Consider the following 23,969-nt stretch of genomic DNA (forward strand, 5'->3'; position numbering starts at 1 on the left):
CTATCAGCCCTACTCCTAGGTACATGCCAAACAGAAGTGTGTACATTTTTTCACCAGAGGACATCTACAAGAATAATAATAGCAATACCATCTTACAGCTCCAATTTGAAAACCACCCAAATGTCCATCAATTGGTAAACTGTTCTGTGGTGTTAGAAGTCAGGATAATGAATGGGCTACCCGGGTGGCGCACTCAGTTAAGCGCTGGACTCTTGGTTTCGGCTCAGGTTGTGTTCTCAGGGACATGAGATCGAGTTCCGCATCAGGCCCTGTGCTGAGCATGGAACCTGTTTAAGATTCTGTGTCTCCCTCTCCCTCTGCCCCTCCCCCACTCCACCCTCTCTCCCTCTCTCTCTCTCTCTCTCTCTTTAAAAAATAGAAAGGAATAAAGAAAGAAAAGAATAGAAAAACGAAGTCAGGATAGTGATTATTCCTGAGGGGTATGTCTCATACAGCCCAGGGTCTCTCAGTCTGGGCACTACTGACACTTTGGGCTGAAAATTCTTTGTTTTCGGGGGCTGTGCAGTGCACTGTAGGACACTGTCCTCTACCTACTAGATGCCAGTGGCATCCCCGTTGTTGTGACAACCATCAATGTCTCCAGTCATTGCCAAATGCGCTCTGTGGCGCAGAATCGTTCCCTGTTGAGAACCATCGATGTATCGCAAATGCCTGGCACTACTAGATACTCAGTAAATACTTATCAAAGGAGTGAATGAGGTGAGAGCTACTTAGTATCATACGTGTGTATAAAACAATTTAATTTTTATCTCAAGAGCTCCAGCTGTCCTTTATGAATCTTAAATCTAAGTACCGGTTTCATCCATTAGTTAAAGGTAAGTAGTTCAAAGGCGAAAGACAACATTCATTCAGCTGAAAATAAATTAAATAGGCAAAAAATTTAGGTCAGACCAAAAACAAACATCACATGCAAATGAAACTCTCTTGACAGCGGTTCCCACATTCTGAGCGCCTAACCTGAAATTTCACTGCAAAGGTTTAAAAAGTACAGTAAAATAAAGTGCTTGAAATGAGCCGATTTCATTTAAATGTTAATTTTGATAATCACTGCATCATTTATGTGATTTTAACCTAATGACCTAATATTCTTCACAAAGAAAAGCACAGCCTAAGCCTTAACTACATTCATTAAAATGTGAATTAGATTTTGCAAAGAATTGTGGTTTCTCCCTAGGTTTGTATTTATAGTCCTTGGCTGTATATAAGTATTTAATTCTAAACCTAAAATTACAACGTACTTTAATCCTTGCTCTGCAAAGTTCAAATATCTACCCAACAATATGCTGCCAATTGTGCCCTCAAAATTCTTCTTTGTAGTGAAGCACTTTTAGTCCAAGACTCTGGTAGGAACTTTTTCTCTCTCCTGAGTGTATTAGAGCATCTTTGTCCCTGCTTCCACCTCTGTTTGTAGGACGGACATTTTGTATTTCAATGTGAGTCCATGTCACGGTATTCTGGGGAGCCATTAAATTGGACCCTGTCTTTTCTTTGATAAGGGAGACATGTTCAATTTCAAAATCATTTGACCCCTTTGATGACTGTTTTTTAAAAACATAGGTTTTTTTTCTTTTTTAAGATTTTTATTTATTGGGAGAGAGTGAGAAAGCGCATGTGTGTGCGGGGTTGGGGGGGGGGGGGCAGAGGGAGAAAGAATCCCAAGCAGACTCTGCTCTGAGCGCAGAGGCCAACATGGGGCTCCATCTCACAACCCCCGAGATCATGACCTGAGCCGAAACCAAGAGTCGGACGCCTAACCGGCTGAGCCACCCAGGTGCCCCTAAAAACATAGTTTTCAAAGTCCTTATGGACAGATGGTTTTCCAGTTTTCTATTGCTGCCCAACAAATGTAAGGGCTTAATAAAATAATTAATTAATTAATAACTAATAAATACATAAAATAAATAATAAAATAATTTCTTCTCTGTCGTGCTCTGCGGGTTGACCGGACTCGTCCACATGGTTCTCGCTGGTATCTCTCTTGTCACTGCTGTTCAGAGCCAGCTAGAGCTGTAGCCACGTGCAGGCTTGTTTGGGCTGCACATCCCAGGTGGCTCATCCCAGCAGCTCATTCCTGCGTTCTTGCCCGGACCTGGGCAGCCGACAGAGGTGCAGCTGGCCAGGCGAGTCCCCCTCTCTCCACAGGGCTTCTCCACATGGCCAGCTTCCTCACAACATGGTGGTCGCACGGTTGTTGGCTTTCCTACCTGGTAGGTGGCTTCTCAGTGAGCATTCCAAGACACCCGTGGAATGGGTCTCTGCAAGGCTTCCTAGGATTCTTCTAACTGAGGCCTGGGAGTCATGCAGTGTCCCTTCCACACTATTTCTGTTTATCAAAAGTAAGTCACAGAACTTGCCCGGATTCAAGGGGACGAGACTACGCAAGGTCTAGATACCAGAAGGTGTGGTTCATTGAGGTCCATCTTGGGTGGGGCCTCTGTAGCTCAGATGGGAAAAGATGAACAGTTCAGTCATCCAGTTTTTCAGGCTGAGGTCGTTAACCTATTGCTTATTAAGGATCTTTTCTTAAATTCTCTCCATTTTTCCCACTGGCTACCAAACTGTTGGGGTTTTTTTGCTTGGCAGTATAACCCCTCTCTAAAGGGTTAAAATGGTACTGGGAGAGACACTGTAGAATTAGTAGCAGCCAGGCCGGTGCTCCTGGACAAGTGAACTCTTTGATTCATCTCTTCTGTCTTAGCTGCCCTGATGACTGTGGTGGCTTCATTATGTGCATTTTCTTTGTCAGCATCCCCTGAACATAACTGAGAAATGACAAATAATCCCATTCCTTGCAGTTATCAAAGTAAAGACACGGTTCAGCAACAATGTGTAGAGCGTTAATGTTTCCTAATGTCCATGACAGATCACACTTAGCCTTAATGTGTTGATCTGGTTTGAATGCATAGTCATTTGCTAGCTGTTGCCATTCTCTTCCAGCTAATGGCTTCAGTACATGTTAGGAATCGATACAATGGATAATTAGTGTCTCTCTGCAGAGTGTTGGAAAGGTCAACTAGATGAAGCATTAAACCGCCAATCTAAGTAGTCCTGTGGCAACTTTTCTAAAAGTGAAGGGCAGCATTATTTCCTCCAGCTTTGCCTGCAGTTGACTAGGCGGACAATGTTATGGCTGGTTCTCAGATCATAAAAATCTTAATGTTCTTTTCACATCTCCTGGTTCAGATAGAAAGAAAAAAATAAAAAGGAAGCCTAGGACTGCAGAAAGGCTCTTCTGAGCAAAGAGTCACTGGAGAAATGCTGTTATAATCATCTCTGATTTCCTTCATCAGCAGCTGTCCACCAGCCGAGAGTGTAAGGGCTGAGGTGCACGCAGTAGCTTGCAGAAAAGAATATTTTGCTAATCTCGCCGAAGAACTCTGAAGTACAAGAAGAAGAAAGAATCTGATGTGTGTGTGCATTTACCTTAGAAGTGAGAGTTCCAATGCCCTTTCTCTGTGCCTTACCACCTTTCTTTTCAAATAAAAATACTGCACATCAGTCTTTCGCATCATGTTAGAATGTCATGTTACAGTTTACCAAATCCTTTCATATATAGCCCTAAATTACCTCTTTATTTTGCCTTCCCATAGCTGAACCTTTCAGCCTTCATAGATTGATTCCTTACTTCATTTTTGAAGTTTAAAACCTTATAGTTAATTTGTTTGGACTTTTTTTTTTTAAGCAGGACTCTTGAATTTTGACATAAAATATCTTCCTACATATTTTAGTTATTTGGGCTTGGTTTTGTTTCGTTTTCCCAATCTCTGAGGAAATCTCAGGGCTCTTCAGAACTTTGTTACATCTGTATCAGTTTCTGAGTTGATCAGGGGATCTATTTAGTTGGTGCAGAAGGAAATATACAATAGTGCATGCCAATATGATTACATATTGCGACAGTAAATTCGTGTAAATATGAAGTGAGAGAGGCAGTTTAGGAAAGATGCCAAGCTATGCTGCTCTAAGAAAAAGACGACACCGGCTTTAGCTGCATTGTTGGAAGAGATTTTAACACCGAAAGCCTCATTAGAATCCTAGCTCTTCCTCACATCACTTTGCTTGCTGCAACAAATTCACAGCCAGGGAAATTTACACATGGGATGTGTTGCCAAAGCGTGACCGGCGACCGCCGATGCCGGATGTCCCAAACATGTTTCAAGGGATCCCATCAAAAAGAGATAAGAGACTTCTGTTGAAGACTCAAAGGCAAATTTGATAGGAGCAGTTTAGGGGAGGTCAAACTCTATTTTCCTCTGCAGATCAGCACTGTGATTCAGGGATTTAAATGATGCTTTTAACAAACTCAACTATTTCAAAACTATTGGTACTGCACTTTGAAGCTATTCTTCAAAAGTAGAAGAGTCACTTGGAATTTATTATGAAATAATACTTCTCTACACATGCCCCTAAATGTATTTTTTAACGTCCCTAGCTGTTTCAGACCTTCATAAAAGGAAGTTATCTGCTTACTGGAATGTGGCATCTTCCATTCTCCATTCTAATCTTTCTGTTGAAGCGATTTTAAAATGGCTTAGATCCACACACACCACCCCCCACCCCCCACCCCCCACCCCAGGATCTTAGGGTTAGGAATTCTAAGAGATCCAAAGCAGGTTTAGGGAAATTCTCCAGTCACTTGTACACTTGTAATCACAACAGCTTGTAATCTATAGTTTAAACATTCAATTGTTGTGTAAGAATCGAAACTCCCAACTCCACAAAACACCTTCCTTGCCCCTGTTCATGCCTGGGAAGCCTGCAGTGGGCTAAGGGGCATTCCCCAACCTTCTTCTCTAGCTTTGGCTCCTTCCACATAGAAATGGGACCAGGACAGTGAGGTAAAAAGCAGGCGAGTTCTCACTTGATTGGCACCAATGTGATCTGGCATTGGTGTTTCCTCTATCTATGGAGGATAATGCAAGTTGACTCTTGGGCGCCTGGGTGGCTCAGTTGGTTGAGCATCTGCCTTCGGCTCAGGTCATGATCCCAGGGTCCTGGAATTGAGCCCCATGAGCAGGGAGACTCCTTCTCCCTCTCCCTCTGCCCCTCCCCATGCTCATGCTCACTCCCTCTCTTTCAAATAAATAAAATCTTTAAAAAAGAAAAAGAAAGTTGACTCTTTCCCTTATGGGCATGTTTGTGGATTCCTGGAAGATTTCTCCAACTGCAGCTCCCTTGAGTCAGAGAGAACCCAGAGGATGGCTGGCTTCTCCATCTTTCTACCAAAGCTCTCTCACCCCTAGAGTGGCTCAGCTGAGCAAGATGCCTTTATTCAATGACCCCAGGGTACCGTTTCTACTGCATCGTCCACATATTGGCCCCAGGAATTGCACACTTTAGGCCTGCCTCAGTGGGAGGGTAGGAATTTTGTAAATGTAGCCTCTGTTCTTTGGGCATATGTTGCTTCTACCAACCTCTCCCAGTTGCCTTTTTTTGTTGTTGTTTTTAATTAAGCAATGAGTCCAGCTCCGAGGTGCATAAGGGGTTAAAAGTCCCAAACTCTGGTTTTCAGTACCTCCTTGAAAGTCCTGCAGCACCTTGCTTTGGCGTGCAAAGCTGATTGGGATCTGTTGGCATGAGGCCTCAGCTAGATCCGCCTCAGCTGGCTTGGCATCCTGTAACTTATGAACACACAGGGCTTCCTTGTTGTTGTTGTTGTTGTTGTTGTTGTTTTACCCATCGTAGGTTTGAGTGAGGAATCCTAACAGACCCAAAGCACTATGGAGTTCATTCTTCATGTCTGGCAGGGGTAATTAAGTACTTGTAGATGAAAGGAAACAGAAATAAAAGCCCATTCCCAGAGCTGATAATAGTTCTATTGAGATTTTTCCATCAATTCTTTTCTTTCTAACAGGATGGTGGGAGCCAGGGCGGCACAGGGGAGTACCTGCCTCTGTCACCTTTACTCTTGGCTCAGCCACGACTGGCCCTCAGCATCCAACACTCTTGTGTTTCTTGGTTCTGATCCTGCAGAGAGGAAATCCGATTGGCTCACTCCAACCCCTGGGTCCAATCAGCTCTGCCCTGAGCACGGATCCCTGGGCCCAGTGCCTGCTCCTGAGGGCCCTGGGGGCAGGCCTTGGGCAGAGCACGCCCACTACTATGGCTGCCATGTGCACAAAGGCTTCAGTCAACTGGGCTGTATCCCATCTCTCATCTGCTGGGCGTTCCTTGTTTCCCTCAAGCAAGGGGAACTCGAGTGAGAGCTGAGAAGCGGTACTTGTGTTGCTTTCTGAGTGTTTGTTTCTCTCATGCAGACATCTGTATGGCAACAGTGGGGGCTGGGGGATGGTGTTAGGTCCACCAAATGAGTGGTAGTTTGGTGCAGTGGATCGGCCCCAAAGAGTTGGGAGGCTGGTCCTCCATTGTCTTGGTGAGCAAATGAGGGATTACTTCAGAGGTCTCCAAGAGCCACCTCCCCTTCAGCAGTTCGTAAGATTGCTAACATACATCTACCCCCCATTTCTTCATCCTCTTCCAAATCATGAGTTTTTTATTAAACCATACGTGCAGAGAGTGGAATTCATCAAACTCATCCATTCAGGGTATAAACAATCATCATAGACCCATGGAAGGCCCCTCTTCTCTGATGTTGCTTGTTTATATTCACGCCCGCCCCTCTCTCCCCTGAGAGAAATCCGTTGGAACACGTTTAGTGTGTCCTTTAGTATGCACGTGTGTTTTTGCGCTTTTGCGAATGGTCTGTTCTGTACCCTGTCTGGTTTCTTACCTTGCGTTTGAAGCACCATCCCCAGAGTTACCAGGCACAGCTAGGCTCCTGCCTCTTCCCGTCACGTCCTTCCATGCTGTGCATCCACGCACGTCCATGTCCACCGTCCTATAGCTGGATGCCCAGCTGCTCTCTAGCACTTCACCCCCATACAGCCCTTAAAGGCCAGCGGCAGAATTTCTTTGTGATCTAAACCAGAGTGGAAAGCTGAGGTCATAGTGCATGTGACACTGAGCTTTGCCTAGTGATGCCACAATGCTCCGCCGAAGGGCCGCACCTGTCCACACACCCAGCAGCAATGCATGATCACTCCTTGTATCCACTTCACTCTGCCTTGGTTATACTGTTGCTCTGTTTCTCCATCTAATGGCAATACTGGCTGCGTACTTCTTACTGGAGCTTTCTGCCCACCGTTGGCAACTGGGAACGCATGGGAGCACACGGGCTGCTATCAACCACGTGCTGCTCCCTGCCACCACCCAAAATTACCATCATCCGAGATGTTCTGGTACTTCTCTGAGTTTCTTGCGTTTTATTCCTCCCCTCTCTACTCTGTTGATCTCTGTCCTCCCCCACCACACTCCCCACCTCCCGGTCCACACCCAGAGCTGCTGTGGCCAGTGGCCCAACCCAGTCCAACCCAGCCTGACGGGAGGGCACCTAGCCCCAGTGCAAAGATTGCTAGAAATATGATCTGCCGTGGCTTCTTCCAGGAAATGGCCTTGAAACGGACTCCCTTTACTTTATTCATTTGGACAGTAAATCACAAAAGCAGGTCATTCATTAAAACCTAAAGTAGGAAAAGTCAGCGTCTCCTCAACAAAGTGGCATCTGACCTTCCTTCTACTCAGGATGGAAAGGGAAGGAAGGAAAAATATTATACCCACAGCATGATTTTCCCTGAGGGGTTGAGTTATTTGTCAGGATTGGGTTATTTGGGGGACATTAAATAAACATGATATTGCCTTGGGGGACACCTATCGTGAACACTATTTCCCGGCGAGTGCCCATCTGAACTACTTAGCGCCCCAGCGTCCTGGGCGTTGTTACTGTGGACCCAGTGAGCTCCCTGGCGTGGGGAAGTGATGTTCGCGGGGTGCTGTTTGCACACAAGAAACCCACACTGACAGTTCTCTTTCATGCTGCTGACCCTGAGCAGATATGGATGTTACGAATTTTTAAAAATCGATTCCCTTTCTAGAAAATTAAAATCAAAAGGGGGAGAATCAATGTGGAGGGTAGCGGAAAGTGCGGAGACTGATGGAGTCGAGGCTTCTCCAACAGTCGTTTCTCTGGGCGAGTGTTGATTTCAAAGGCGTGCTGTTCGGCCTCACAGATAATGGCGCCCAACGTAAACCGCATGGGAAGCTTTTAATCAGGCTGTTTGTTACACTGGGTGAACGCTGGATTTTGGTTTTCTCTGAGGTCTGAAAGCCCATTTTTGAGCTTTTTGATTTACTCTGCCCGAGAGCCCCGGAAACATTCGCCAACACATCATACATTGCATTTCAAAAGAACGCTGTCATGTAGAGTCCGGCCTCTGTGCATTTCATAAATATGTTTGTTTTTCTTCTCTTTCAGAAGCTGCAAAGAATCGATACTCCTCACTGTTATTCAGCCTTACCCTGTAAGTGTCCTGTGAGTAAAAGTGCCACTGTATGATCCCAGGATTCTAGCCTCCTCCTCCTCCCAGGCCGGGGAAACCGTGACAATGAATAACAGCAGAGAAAAACAGCATGCACTCACAATATGAGTTCAGAAATCTTCATTATTTGTATTTTATAGACCATGATAGCAAAACCATTCATAGGAGAGAAAGGAAAATAACGCATTTTCTATATATCTTGAAAACCAGCTATTCAATCTGTGGGACTCACATCTGGAAATCAGACAAGACTCAAGACTTTCTTATGGTTTCTAGCTTAAGAATCACAAATGGAATGGGAATGTTTGATTGTAGGATGTTCTAGCATAATTCTTTTTCATATCCCCTTCTAATTGGTAGATATTTCAGGGAGACCCCCCCCTTTAAAGGTGGCTATTAGAGGAAATACGGCTGTCAGAATTTGATTTAAGCATACAATTCAATGATCTGTATAAAATTTACCAAAGTTTGCAGACATCACCACGGTCCAGTTCGAGAACACTTCCTTCAGCCCCATGAGAACCCTCGTTCCCATTTACAGTGAATACCCCCTGCCTACCCTCAGACCCAGGCAACTACTAACTGACTTTCTATTTCTGTAGATTTGCTGTTGTTTGTGAATTCCATACATCGGCAGTTGAACTCAGAAATAGCAAGAAATTCCTCCAGATCCCCCCCCCCAAAACATTTGCCATCGGTACTTTGTGGCCTTTGCAGGGATTCACGGAGATCCCACCTGTTTACGCTTCTGTTTTCTTCCCCGTGGAGGTGGAGGCTCTGCCATGGTCAGTCTCCATCTCCTGAGCAAACTCTTCCTCTTCCCTGTCCCCGCGCTTTCCTCCTAAGCACTATGGCCTAAGCATTTCAGGCAGGAAAAAAATATGTATTTAAGATTCCGATAAGATAACAAATAGAATTAACCAAGACAATAAATCATGCCATCCAGGATGTAACTATTTATAATAAAAGCTTAGTTCAGCATTCACTGTGCCTTTTGGTCCCTCTCTGCCACAACTGCACACGCATGTCTGGATTTGAAAACCAAGGAGACAGCAGGATGTAAGAGAACTGAGATTTGAGATCTAGTTCCCAGCAATAGAACAGGTGACTCCCACACCCGCTCAGATTTCGGCACCTGCCTGAGAGGGTCACACTGACTCACGTGCAAGGGCTCCCCTGCTCTGCATCTCATGATTCCATGATTCCTTCCAGAGAAAGTACAGCTACATTGTTTCTGTTAACCAGATTGTCACTCACGCTCACTTCAAATCTATCCACACTTCCTCATTTCTTGACTCGGGAGCCCCCGAGTATTAGATGGTATCAGAACCCAGACCAGATCCTCCTGCCATGTGTCATGCTGAGCGTGCCAGCCCAATACCCAGCCGAGAGCGCCAGTGATTGTTTGCCCATGGGTTTTTTCGGGCTGCAAGAGGATGCTCATGCAGCAGGCCACAACTGCTGAGGAAATAACACTCCTGGACGAGCAGCCCCTCCATCACTGATTGACAGGAGCTGATGAATATATACCCTAGCTCTCTGTCTCCTCTGACATTCTAACTCTGAGGCCTGTGGGCTGCCTCGTTCCAAGATGTCCCCAACCGCTTGAAGCTCCAGTTGCTCACAGTGGCGAATGACTTACAGAATGCTTCATTGGCTTACTCTTCCACCCCCTGTCTCCCTTCCTCCTGCCCACCTATGCGTGCTTCCTGGGAGTGCCTCCCATTCAGCTACCTGTTTGTGGAGTCTTGTCTCAGGGTCTACTTTGGGGGAACTCCACACTAAGTTACCCGGTGATGACTGTGGGCTACTTAGACCTCAGCAAATATTTCCTCCATGCCTCCTGTGTCTCTAGTACTGTAGACATACCGGAAGTGCAAATGTAAGACCTTATGCTTCAGTTTCAGAAATTTTACCTTCTTTATGTAATTTTTTCCAAATGATGTTTTCTAGTGACTTCTCAGCATCTAAAAGCCCCAAGAGCATGGCACACATCTACTCTGGCCACCTTAGCAACAGCAAATTTGGAAAGAGGTGCAGAGGCTGATTAGAGCCCTTCTAATCTTAAATTAATTAAAGGCAGGAGAATCTGATTATTTTAAATGGTAATTATTCGTCATTTCCCACCACAGGATAGGAAATGCTTGTGATCAGCACCTACGGGCCTTTAGGTTGCTAAGAATTAACTCATCGGGTTACTGAGTGGTGTACATTGTATGTTTTTTGAGCTGCAAAAGGAGATCCAAGTGAAAACCACAGTCATGGCGGGATTACATACCCCGCGTGTCGCAAATAACTCCAGCCAGTGGGATAAGCCATTATTTTGTTGACTCTAACTCAGTGATCTTCAGACTCAAGGAGCTTATGTTTTTATTAACCAAAAGTAATTTTTAAAACATACGTCAATTATATAAAATAGTCGCAAATCCAGAACAAGAAAAATGCCCTGGCCTGAATTCTTGGCCTTGTATCCCAAGTCCGTTGACTTCAAAATACATGTAGAATAGTATTTACTTAACTACCTTGGCTATCTAGGTTCCTGGCTGGTTCTCTTCATTTATCAGGTTTGTCGTTAGGGCAGGGCAAATAAATCTGGGGAAGAGGCTATAGGGGAGAGAGAGAAGCAGACCCCCCCCGCTGAGCAGGGAGCCTGATGCGGGACTCGATCCCAGGACCCTGGGATCATGACCTGAGCCGAAGGCGATGCTTAACCGACAGAGCCACCTAGGCATCCCTGTGAAATGCTTTTTATTGAGGCAAGCAGTGACATACATAGATCATCTTAAGAAAATGTGGCAAAGTATTACATTAAAAGATTCGGATGCACAGAGGAACCAACGTCCGTACCTGGTGTGTTGGACACTTGTGAGAGGCTTCATTCACAAACAACGCTGGAGCCTCGGGGCACGGCCTCGCTCAAGCACCTCATCTAATCAGTGGCGTCAGTCCCGGGTGGCTTTCTGACAGCCACTCCCCTTGTGCGAAACCCATTGCGCCAGTGTAAATATTGCCTGCTTAAAATCATTAAGGGAGAATAATGTTTTCCCTTCAGCTGAAAAATGGCATATCAAAAGCAAGGAACTCACTACTGCACGATTTGTTCGTTAATCATCACCAAACTCAGTCTAGAATTACAGATAGGGAGGAGAACACCACCGTCCCATCACTTAAGCTCTGTAGTAGGACTCTTTTTGTTTTTTTAAGTTTGTTTGTTTAGTAATCTCTACACTCAACGTGGGGCTCTGAACACTCGACCCCAAGATCAAGAAGCTCATGCTCTGCCCACTGAGCCGGCCAGGCGCCCCTGGAGTAGGACTTTTATTTTTTATTTTTTTAAAGATTTTATTTATTCATTTGAGAGAGAGAGAGCACGCGCACAAGCAGGGGGAGCCGCAGAGGGAGAGGGAGAAGCAGGCTTCCCGCGGAGCAGGGAGCCCGATGCGGCGCTCGATCCCAGGACCCTGGGACCATGACCTGAGCCGAAGGCAGACGCTTAACGACTGAGCCACCCAGGCGCCCCTGGAGTAGGACTTTTAAAAAGTCATGTTGAACATGTTCAAAGTTGTTGTTCTTTAGAGTCTTTTGGGTTCTTGGTTTTGTTTTCTTTTGTTGTGTTCTAAGAGGGCAGCCCTTCTCTGAAAACATCTTGCATAAATAGGGAAATTAAAGCTCTGGCGGCCAAACCATTCATTCATCCATCCAGTCCCCTCAGACACTGATCAGAGCAGAGGGTGGGATGGGTGTGGAGGGGAACTTGAGATAACAGGATTTTTTTCCAGTATTCAAGAAAACTCCACCCGGAAATAGACATACACATATTTTATCGTGTTTTTTTCAACAGTGATTTTGTCTTCTTATAGTAAGATGCACATAACGTAAAGCTACCATTTTCACTATTTTAAAGTATTCAAATCTGGGACATTAAGTGCATCCACCATCTTGTTCAACTGTTGCTGCTGTCTAGTTCCAGAACCTTTTCATGACCCCAAAAGGAAATCAACCCTGCAGATGTTAGTCGCTCCCCATTCTCCTCCCCAGCCCAGGGCAACCACTAATCTACCTTCTGTCTATATGGATTTGCCTGTTCTGGACAGTTCATGTAAATGGAATCAAATCCTACAATACGTGGCCTTTTGTGTCTGGTTTCTTTCACTCAGCATAATGTTTTTGAGGTTCATCTATGTTGTAGCACGAACCAGAACTTCATTCCATTTTATGGCTGAATAATATTCCATTGTGTGGATTTGTCATTTCATCATATTGTTTTGATTGATCTCAAGTATACTTGTATTTGACAAAGATGGGAACCTTTTTCATTTTTACTTGAAATTCAAAGTATGGGACACCCTAAGTGGCTTTTGTGCCTTGAGATTAATACAATACACAGAAAGTTGAGCCTCTGTGTTGGTTCTAGAGTCAGTTACTAGGATTCTTTCCACAACAGTCTGAACCTCTTAGGACTACATACCATGAAAACCATTAGGTTGGACAATGTGCAATTTGCAGTATTTGACAATTTTAATCTATAGAATAGCAATTTCATGATTCAAACTAAATATTTACCTGTATATTAGTTTCAGTAGAGAATGCAGTCCTCTTTAAAAATAAACAAATGGTGCCCGCAGCATAGTAGTCGCCTCCTAGATGCGAGTTCCCTTCTCCTCGGGCTTCATTAAAATTACGCAACAAGGATGATTCTCACATGGAGTAAATTGACCAGGACTGTGCAGCAAGAGCTCCCTGGATCATAGTACCCTTCTGAGCAAGTTTCCCTCTTGCATGTTTAGTTTCTGAGGAAGAAAAATTGAGTCACTCGGCTCCTCTTTCCAATAAGAGACAGTACAATTGACCCTTGAACAACATGGGTTTTGGGAGCACCAACCCCTGTGCAATCAAAAACCTGCATGTAACTTTTGACTCCCCAAAAACTTAACTACTGATAGGTTGACCAGAAGCCTTACCGATAACGTAAACACATATTTTGTATGTTCTATGTATTATATACTGTATTCTTAGAATAAAGCAAGCTATGGAAAAGAATGTTATTAAGAAAATCATAAGGAAGGGGCGCCTGGGTGGCTCAGCTGGTTAAGCAACTGCCTTCGGCTCAGGTCATGATCCTGGAGTCCCGGGATCGAGTCCCGCATCGGGCTCCCTGCTCAGCGGGGAGTCTGCTTCTCCCTCTGATCCTCCCCCCTCTCATGCTCTCTGTCTCCCATTCTCTCTCTCAGATAAATAAATAAAAAATCTTTAAAAAAAAAAAAAAAAGAAAAGAAAATCATAAGGAAAATATGTTGGAGTGTCTGGCTGGTTCAGTCAGTAGAGCATCTGACTCCTGATCTTGGGGTCTTGAGTTTGAGCCCCACGTTAGGTGTAGAGATTACTTAAAGAAATAATAACAAAATAAATATAAATTTTAAAAAGGAAAGTACATTTATGGTATTGTACTGTACTTTCCCCAAAAAATCCACATATAAGTGGATCCTGTGCCATTGAAGGGTCAACTGTACAAAGAGCCTTTACAAGGAGACAGAATATGAAGTCCACATTCAGTTGTAAGCCAAGGTGGTCTCTGCCCTCTCCTGCAAGACCCCAGGATGACAGGTTACCAACAAGAGGCTGAAATTCAAGTTTTGGGCACATAAAGTGGGGGTGTTTTGCAAGTGTGTGCGTTTGCCTGTTCACGTGCCCTTAAGCCCTTCATGTGAATAACAGTGGGATTATCGATCACTTTAGAACTATCAGTGACTCTTCTCCACCTCATTAAAATAATGAGTGATCAATTCGACATGAACCCAACATGAGATTTGACCACCACTTCACCCCCCACATCACGCTCAAAGCTCTATAGTCAAAGCAAGGTTTGTGTACTTTCACAGCCATCATTTTAAAAAATCCTTGGGTGGGGCGCCTGGGTGGCTCAGTTGGTTGAACGTCAGACTCTTGATTTCGGCTCAGGTCGTGATCTCAGGGTTGTGAGATCGAGCCCTGTGTCGGGCTCTGCACTGGGCATAAAGCCTGCTTAAGATTCTCCCTCTTCCTCTGCCCCTGCTCTCTTTCTCTCCCTCTCTTCCTTTTTAAAAAAAAGAAAAATAAGAAGATCCTCGGGAATGTGCTCAGTAAGAACAAGGACCATGCTATTTGCAGTTCTGGTCTGCTGACTAAATCAAACCTCCTACTTTATGAGCATGACAGGGTTTTGATTGCCTCCGTGATTTGTGTTTCATCCTCGAATTGGACATGCACCAAACATACTTTTTAGCAAAAATATTGCGTATTCGAGAGGATAAAGCTAGAAAACAAGTGTTCCAGGGTTTGCATTATGTTCCCAATAATCATATCCAATGTTTTCTTTTTTCTAGTCTCCCAAGTCAGCATTTATTAGTGCTGCAAAAAAGGCAAGATTAAAGTCCAATCCAGTCAAAGTGCGGTTCTCCGAGGAGGTCATCATCAATGGCCAAGTGTCGGTGAGTTGACTGTTGCCTGCTTGCGACTCAGAGTGGCTGAAATAGGGGCTTTGCACAAAGCACAGCCAGCCGCCCCTCTGGAATGGTCAACTGAGAATTCGTGGTTGGATTTCACAGGGCTGCTGAATCTCAGAATTGTAAAGGGCTTGAGAGATCACCATGTTGTGCCTGATGGGTTCCCTCTATCGTATCCAGAATATGTAGTCATCCAGTGTGTCTTTGAATGCTTCCAGTGTTAGAAACCTCACTACTTTGCAAAGAAGTTAATTTGATCTGAGATCCCTGGCATTGCCCCATATTGAGGAAAATAGGCCTCTTTGAAACTTCCACCTGCTTCTTCTCGTTGTGCCAACTGAGCGTGCTTCCATTATATATTTTGAGAAAGGCTTCCCCTAAGTTTTTCCTTATTCAAAATCAAATGTCTCTATTCTTTTCACTAATCAAAATGGAAAGAAGTTAAGATGCTGGGAAAGTGTTATATATGCAAGCAGAAGTGAAGAAATATTTCCTGGATCTCCATCAATAGGTCTTGATAGAAATCATGATTGCTCAGGCACATAATTCATCTTCAAAATGAACAGTGCAAACGTCAATAGGATGCTGTATTTTTCATTTCTTCCCCCAAGAAAATCTAGCCTCATGTTTTTAGTTTTTAGAAAGTGGTCATCTAAGGCACTAATCATTTTTGGACCTCTGAAATACCAGCTTTTGTTGTGGAGGTTATGTTGTTGCTGGTGGTGGTGTTTAAATAAACTCACAAGGACAAAATCTCGTCCATGACATGCTCGTGACCGGTCACAAATTCTTCCCTGAGGGTGGTCCTGGATCTGAATTTGAAGACGTAGGCCTGCACATCCTGAGCGAGGCCCTCCTGATCCAAGTGTCTCCTTGTCAAAACTTGCTGACCAGTGTCTGCCCCGCTTGGAGTCTAGGGGTCAGCTGGCCAATCTGTTCAACTACGTGATGCTTGTAGGAGGGGCCTCGGGCTGTCACTGTGCTGCCCTGGGAGCATTTCAGCTGTGGCCTTGTCCTCCCAATTGCATCTCCCGCCCCATCTCCTCTGCCCCCATTCACCCCACGCTGTTCTGCTCACCACAGTGCCTCCCTGCCCCTCTGGATGCAGTTAGCATCCATTAGCATTTCACAAGACAAAGCAGGAAGGTTCCAGTCGCAGAGGAATCATGGTATCGCAGAAGGTCATCCGAAACTTACCCCATCTTTTCTCCAGCTTCCGAGCACGAGATGGGGCAATCAGCTTGCACATCTTTAGAGAGAATATGATTCTAGAAGCTGCAATGGCAGTTTTACTTCGTCCTGGATATAATAGGGCTCATTCAAGGCAGCTGGTGTGTGAGGACAGCTCTGGGGGTCAGTCATCACCTGCAGCCCCCGCTGCCTCCCCACAGGCCTATGTGTGGCAGGGACGTTCAGTCACGTGTCTGCGCCTCAACCTTTGGAACCATCTTCATGTCCACCCTACTCTTGCTCTACCGAGTCATCGTGTGTCTGTTCATGTGGACTTGGAGCCAAACCCCCTTCGTGAATTGGGTAGCAAGAAAGTCATGTGTCAAGTCCACAGGAGGAGAAAGGAGAGAGAGGAAACTCAGAGAAAGGAACAGAAAGTGAAAGGCAAAGAGTCTCTTACAGAAATACTTAGAGATTGAGTTCTCATGGACTATCTGTAGGACATTAGCCAATCTCCAGACATCTTGTCTTCAGTTTCTTCATCTGTAAAACAAGGGACATAGGGTTTCGTGATTGGTGAGTTCCGCTTGACTTCTATGACCCCATGACCAGCTACATGTGAGAAAAGATTGGCGGAACTCATCCCACATGCCTTCTTTCTTCCCCTGCCATCTCTCCCTACTTTCAATTAAAGAGAAAATTCAAAGGAATACGTTTCTATTGTTAATTTTTGGTCATATGCCAAGCATCTCTTTTGAATTACTTTTAAGTTACGATGTTTGTTATAGACTCAGTGTTTTAATCTTTAACACACTAACCCATTCCTTAAATGTCCCCTTGGAGTTTAAGGAACATTTCTAAATGGGTTAAAAATTATTCCATAAAGGTTAAAAATTGTTCTACCTTCCTGGCTCAGTCGGTGGAGCGTGCAACTCTTGATCTCTCGGGGTCGTGGGTTGGAGCCCCACATTGGGCATGGAGCCTACTTTAAAAAAATTGTTTCCCAAAACAACTTTATACTTCAAGCTTGTTATTGCTTGTTACTCACTTTGCATGAGCTCTGCCAGACGCCAAAGGCACTACATCAAACACCACCATTGCTGGTCCCTGCTCTTTCCAAGATCGGCTGCTCTGCTGAAGTCTGGGCTTGTTGTCCTAAGCATGGTGGCTTAATTACAAAGGAATTATTTCCTTCATTGGGTTTTCCAATGGGAAACCTTGACTTTTAAAAACATTCATCTGATTTATTTTCTGATTGAAAAAAAGTTCTTTCATCTGCATCGACTGAATTATTTGTAGCTGGAAAAGAAGAGTTTGGCTATGAACAGCTGAACTCAGATATCACCGGAGGGACACCTTTTAGCCTTAGAGAGTTCCCTTTTTTTTTTTTAATGGTGCGATTAGAATACATTGTAGATACATGCTGCTTCTGCAAAGAGCAGAATGTTCATTTGACCTTCTTTTTTGTTGCTGTCATTAAACAGGAAACTGTTAAGGATAATTCACTTCTTTTTATGCCAAATGTTTTGAAAGTGTATCTGGAAAATGGGCAGACCAAATCATTTCGCTTTGACTGCAACACCTCCATAAAGGTAAGCGGACCCGCTGAACTCCACGTGGACACTGGCGGGTTGTGGCTTGCGAGTCCCACTGTCCACCTCGTGCAGCAGCGCCTTCTTTCCGAACTATGTTTATCTCTGAGATTTTTTTTGGTTGTTTCCAAATAAAGTAGTGTGTGAATACTTAAAAACAAACTGGGGTAAAAAAGCTTAAACTAAGAAGGTCGTGCTGTGCGTGTATATGTGTTGCAAAATGATATGATAGGGCTCTCAGTGACGAACCACTAGGGCTAGTCATTTTAACGCAACTCCAGTTTAGTTAAAAGAGTGTGACTGTCCCCAAGAAGGCTTGGCACCCTGCCTAAAGCCAGAGGATTTCCTAGCAATGTCAGCCCCCAAGAAGATTAAGATGCTAGCGGTTAATTGAATATCTGCTCCTTTGGTGTCCAGCAAAAACAAGGGGTAGGATAATATAAAGATAGCATTTACTTTTAATTGGTGTAACCAATTTCATGGAAATGACACCTAAAAAGACAGAAATGAGGCATGCTTCTTAGGAGAAGGGGTAAAAAGGAAGAGTCACAGAACAATCCTATTATTGCAGAGCCACAGGTGAGTTTTATGAAATGGGTATTATAGCAAAGCAGATGGGTTCTTTCCCCCCATACTTCCTTCCTGGGAAAAAAAGTGCATATTCTATTTTTTATTGGACAAAAGTGTGTGCAGAAATTGGTTGCTCCCTAACACTCCAGCAGCCTAAAATAGGCTTTCTTCAAATGGCACCATAAAAGAGATTTTATGGAGGTTTTAAAAAAAAGTACCTAGTGATGATCTGTATAATAATGTATCAAGAGAGCATCAAGTCTGTATTAAAAACGTCTGTCAATAGTCAACCCCTAATTCTCGGTTTTATAAATTAGTCAGCATGGACCTTACGAGTGGAAGCATTTCTGCAAAGGCCCGCTCCCTTGTTGCCATGATACTAACAAGCAGCCTGTTTGGAATTGCTTTAAGTAGGTGCTGATGTAGCAGGTAATAGAGCAGATGGTCTTCTAGATTAATGATGGAGCCGGTAAGCCATCCTTAAATCCTTCCACAGTGAACAATCAGCTTCATGCAAGACCACTCATTTCAAATGGGGGTGACTGACAAAGTCCTTTTCCTTTATTCCTACTCAAAATCCGTGTATGGCAAGGTGTTACTCTTATTATTGATCTGCTAGCCTAGAGGTGGGCAGACTTCTGGAAGGAGAGTAAATATTTCCAGCTCTGTGGCCTACTTGATCCCCCTTGAAACTACTCTGCTCTGTTATATCAACAAAGCAGCCGTAGATGGTGGGCTCAGGAGGCCCTTAAGTCCATCCTTTGGTTCCATAATTCACTTGAAGGACTTGCAGAACTCGGCAAATTGTTATAAGCACAGTTACAGGGGTTTTTTTTTTAAAGATTTTATTTATTTATTTGCGAGAAAGTGAAAGCGAGAGAGATCACAGAGAGAGAGGGAGGAGTAGACTCCCCGCTGAGCAGGGAGCCTATGCGGGACTCGATCCCAGGACCCCGAGATCATGACCTGAGCCGAAGGCAGACGCTTAACCGGCTGAGCCCCCTGGGCGCCCTCACAGTTACAGTTTATCACAGCAAGAGGATCCCAGTTAAAATCAGCAGTGGGCAAAGGTGCATGGGGCAGGAGAGTTTTCCAACTTACAGTTTCCCAACGTCCTCTTCCTGTGGAGTCCTTTGGACCTTGCTTATTTCTTCCAGCAATCACACGTGACAACATGTGTACGGTACTGTTAACCAGGGAGGTTCACCTGAGCCTCGGTGTTCAGAGTTTTTGTCAGAGGATGGCCACACAGACAAGCTGAGCACCCGTGGGGCTGACTCTAGTTCCTGCTCCCCCAGAGGTCGTGCTGCCATCACTTGGCCCAAGGTCCTCACGTTGTTGGCATAGGCTCTCTGCTATCTCTCAGGCTCTCAGGTGAACAGACACTCCTATCAGGCACTACACTCCAAGGACTTACAGCTTATCTCCCAAGAGCCAGGAGCAAAGAGGCAAACCTTCCTTGAGGCAAGACGACTCCTTTCCTACCCGACAATATGTAAATGAATGGGCGTGGCCTGATTGGACGCTAGGGCCAGGCCATGGTTTGCAGAGCCCCAAGGTAACCCATAGCTCCGCATTATCAGAACGCCCCCTGCTACCACGACTTGGTCTGTGATACCACGTGGTCAGGAAAGCTCCTTGCCCTTACACCCCCTCCCCCATCTGAAGATATAGGTCAAGACTTGAATGCATTCCTTAACAGAAATACCTCTAAATTTCAAAGAGAGCCCTGTTGTTAATTCCCTCTGGCCTTTTTCTTAGGAACCCACACTGGAGTGAGTCTGATTTCCCTGAGGGTGGCGAACGGCCATGAGAAGACAGGGAACAGCAAATTCAAGCTTGCTTTGCTTGTACCTAACAGCTTTCCTATCGCCGCAGACACGGGTTGGGAGGCGTAAAATAGAAGGGATATTATGAAAGGGAGACGACACTGTTTAATAAAAATTGCCAAAATCACGGCAAGGAAAAACTACTGCTATCAATTTTCCGGTGTCCTCCCTGGTGTTTCAGGAGACTATTTTATAAAGTATGTGTTGCCACACAAAGGCTGCTTTTGTTCGTTCTTTTCTGGGCCTTGAACAAAATTTATGACACAGAGAATCTTTTTATGAAATTCAATATATAGTCAAGGCATTTCTGTTGAATGATGTCTGTGGCGGTGAGTGGGTGTGGGGATCTTTGTTTTAAAGGGGCCTGGGGAAGCGCACCGGGCTGGCTCAGTCGATAGAGCGCGCCACTCTTGATTTCGGGGTTGTGAGTTCAAGCCCTACGCTGGGGGTAACGTTTACTTAATAACAAAAAAATGAACAATAGCAAAACAACCATTAAAGGGGCCTGAAGAAATTGAGAAAGGTCTACAGGGAAGAATCAAAATTTCAAAAAGATCAGTTAAAAAAAAAAAAACCAAACCTCTATGTATTGCAGAGTTTTTCTATCTTGGCATTGTGATACTTTGGACCAGGTAATTCTTTATTGTGGGGCCTGTCCTGTGCATTGTAAGATGCTGAGCTGCATCCCTCAATATCGATAGCAGCCCCAACCCCCTTGTGACCACCACTAATGTCTCTAGAAATTACCAATTGCTGTGAGGGAGAATTTCCCTGGGGTGGAAAAGCACGGCTCTTTGGGATTTTTAGCATCTGAGTATAAATTATCTTGAAGAGAGACCATTTACTAGTTTTCGAGTACATGAAAAAAATGTGTTTTTTTTTTTCATTTTCAAAGACATCTGTTTTGCATTGCAGTAAACATGTGCTTGTGTATAGAACACCTATCTGATCATAAATGTTTAATCCTGTAAAGGATTGCTAACAAAGCTTGCTCGTTCTACTTTCCCCAGGGATTTAAAATAAAAGCTAATATGTGTATATCGTTATAGTGCCCTAAGTCTGTATCATATAGTGCTACAGTAAATGTGTTCTCTATGTGAACTCATTTAGTCCTTATATCTATTCTGAGGCAGGTATTAGTATCATCCTCAGTTTATAGATAAGGACATCAAGACACTTAGAAGTTAAATAACTTGCCTAAAGCTGCACAGCTAACATGAAGTCGAGCTGGGAGTAGAAACCACTGTTTCCAGAGCCCACATTCCTGACCACTACCGCATGCTCTTACCAGAAGGAGAGACTATGGGCACCTGGGTGGCTCAGTCGGTTAAGCATCTGACTCTTTTTTTTTTTTTTTTTTAAGATTTTATTTATTTGAGAGAGAGAGAGGGAGAGCACAGAGGGAGGGTGAGAGGGAGAAACAAACTCCCTGCTGAGCAGGGAGCCCAACGTGGGTCTCGATTCCAGCACCCCGGGATCATGACCTGAGCCGAAGACAGAGGCCCAACTGACTGAGCCATCCAGGCGCCCTGCATCCGACTCTTGATTTTGGCTTAGGTCATGACCTCAGGGTCGTGGGATCAAGCCCTATGTCGGGCTCTGTGCTGAGTGTGAAGCCTGCTTAAGATTCTCTCTCTCCCTCTGCCCCTCCCCTTGCCCCCTCCCCGGCTTGTGCTCTCTCTCTCATAAAAAAATTTTAAAAAAAACAAAGCAAAAACAAAAAACCAGAGGTATAGACTAGGGGTCAGCAAACTTTCTCTGTACAGGACCGGATAGCAAGTATCTTAGGCTTCACAGAGCACACAGTCTGTTGCCGATGCAAGGGGCAAGAGCAGCTATAGACAATACATAAACAGATGAGTGTGACTGTGTTTCAATAAAACTTTATTTACATAAAGAGGTGGTGGGCTGGATTTGGCACACAAGGGGTATTTTGCCCACCCCCTAGAGTAGACCACTTTCCAAGGTGGTTTCATTGCCGCCCCATTTGGAAGAAAGGGGACCCGAACCAACTCCACTCCACCATCTGTTGATCAGTCTCTAAGTTCAGTAAGCACCTCCTCCAGCTAGTCAACTTGTTGCCTCCCTGTTTCTGAACTCCATAATGATTTGGGGTGGTGGGTGAGGTCAGGAAAAGGAGCGTCAAGCTTCGGAATGAACCAAAGGTATAAAATGTAAAGATCTGAAGCCTATTTGTGCAACACTTTTCAGTCCTGGTAAACTCTGCAAGAGAGCTATGCTGATTTTGATGGCATCTTGTCCATGTTTCCTCTGTAAGGATGTCATCTTGACTCTTCAAGAGAAGCTTTCCATCAAAGGCATCGAACACTTCTCCCTCATGCTGGAGCAGAGGACGGAAGGGGCCGGAACCAAGCTGCTCTTGCTTCATGAACAGGAGACTCTAACTCAGGTGTGTGAAATTACACCCCCAGGTGAGGTCAGAGGCTGCCCGGCCCCAGAATTCCCCTGTCCTCGAATCCTTTAAATGTACTCACTGCAGCCGCGTGTATCCCCACTAACGAAAGCTCTGGCATTCATAATGGGTTTTACATCTCAAGGTAATGGTTCCCTTTTTTGTCAATTTTTCATAGACTGTCAGTCGGTGTCACATACAGAATTGTCAAAAACCCAGCAACTACTCGCTGGGAATATGGCTCCGTAGGATTATATTTTATGTTACGGGAAATGACTTGTTCACCTGTTTTGACCACTGATCTCTTGAAACCCTTAAAAAGATACAGCTTCTGAGATTACTTAAACGAAGCCAATATCATATTTCATTGTCTTAAGTTCTGGGTGCATACTCGGAACCAACATCATACTTCATTGCCTTAAGTTCTGGGTGCATACTCGCGACTATTTGTGGAAGCTTAAAATCCCTGCCCCAGTGCTGCGCACTGTAAATACGTGATCCGCCAATACGTCCCAGTTCCTGCTTTACCAAAACGCCACCCCCATCTATTCGCTCAGGAGACGAGCAGGCTGCTTGGCTGCTGAATTCAGCGTGGCACCCTGACTTCTCTTGTGATTCGACACAAGCAGAGTGTTTGCTGGAAGTATAAGGGATTTCAACACGCTCCTTTTATGTGGGGAGAGCTCAGTGATAAGGGAACTTTAGGGAGGGAGAGGGACATGCAGGGAGACCAGGAGGAGAAGCAAGGAGTCAAGGTGCCCCCAGATGGATAGAGTAGCTGAAGGTGTTGTCACACTAAAGTGCTTCCTGGTCGTTGCATAACTAGAAGCTGGTGTCCCACAAGTTTGCTCCCACAATATCCCTAAACCTCTTGATTCGGTCCGACTTAGTGCAGGGAATTTGTTACAAAGCTATCGTTTGTGTTCATTTATAGCCCTCCACCTACATTTGACCTATCTTTACCAGTTTTAAATTGACCTACAGATATTTGAAATCACGTCTCGTGTTGTTTATTATTTTAACCTGTGCCAAAACTCCCTTGGAAACAGAGGACTTCTTTTGTACTTGGCTCTAGGGGAACAAGCCCTGATAATCAGAATCCCCCATGTGAAAGGTCATTGTCTGGCTCAGAGTTCCTCCAGACGCCGGACTTAAGACAAGGGCTTGGGGGCACGTGGTTCTTGGGAGGTGATACCAGGAAGCACTGGGAGAGGATGAGGAAGGGAAATGGGAAAAACGGGGGCACCAGTAGAGAGCGTGGTAATGAGCCAGTTTCTACTGTGGGCCGCTGGAGTTCAGTCCTACTGGGGAGCACTGTGAGCCAGTGGAGAACACGCCTAGAACATAGGGAGGTATCCCACCTAAGCGGCGGGGCACGGGGGCATTTGTCCTTTGGTGGTGGCAGTGGTGGTGGTGGTGGGCTGCTCCCGAGGGCAGTCGGTCCCCTGCTCTGCAGGTGCCTGGTGCCAGCCGATGGTCACAGGTATTTGCAGTGAGCAGCCTTCAGCTGGTAGCGGTAA

The 23,969-nt window shown here is 44.9% G+C and overlaps 1 protein-coding gene across 7 annotated transcripts in view; it reads left to right on the forward strand.

Annotated features, from left to right (window-relative positions):
* FRMPD4 (FERM and PDZ domain containing 4) overlaps nt 1–23,969 on the forward strand; it is an 836,952-nt gene that overhangs the window by 782,528 nt on the left and 30,455 nt on the right. For all 7 annotated transcript variants that reach the window (XM_032391205.1, XM_032391208.1, XM_032391207.1 and 4 more), the window contains 4 exons: nt 8,330–8,375; nt 14,756–14,860; nt 17,530–17,637; nt 22,315–22,446. In XM_032391205.1, the coding sequence (XP_032247096.1) occupies nt 8,330–8,375; nt 14,756–14,860; nt 17,530–17,637; nt 22,315–22,446 (391 nt within the window). The remainder of the gene's footprint in view (nt 1–8,329; nt 8,376–14,755; nt 14,861–17,529; nt 17,638–22,314; nt 22,447–23,969) is intronic.

Source organism: Phoca vitulina, unplaced genomic scaffold (assembly GCF_004348235.1).
Source record: "Phoca vitulina isolate PV1807 unplaced genomic scaffold, GSC_HSeal_1.0 scaffold60, whole genome shotgun sequence".
NCBI classification, from domain to species: domain Eukaryota; kingdom Metazoa; phylum Chordata; class Mammalia; order Carnivora; family Phocidae; genus Phoca; species Phoca vitulina.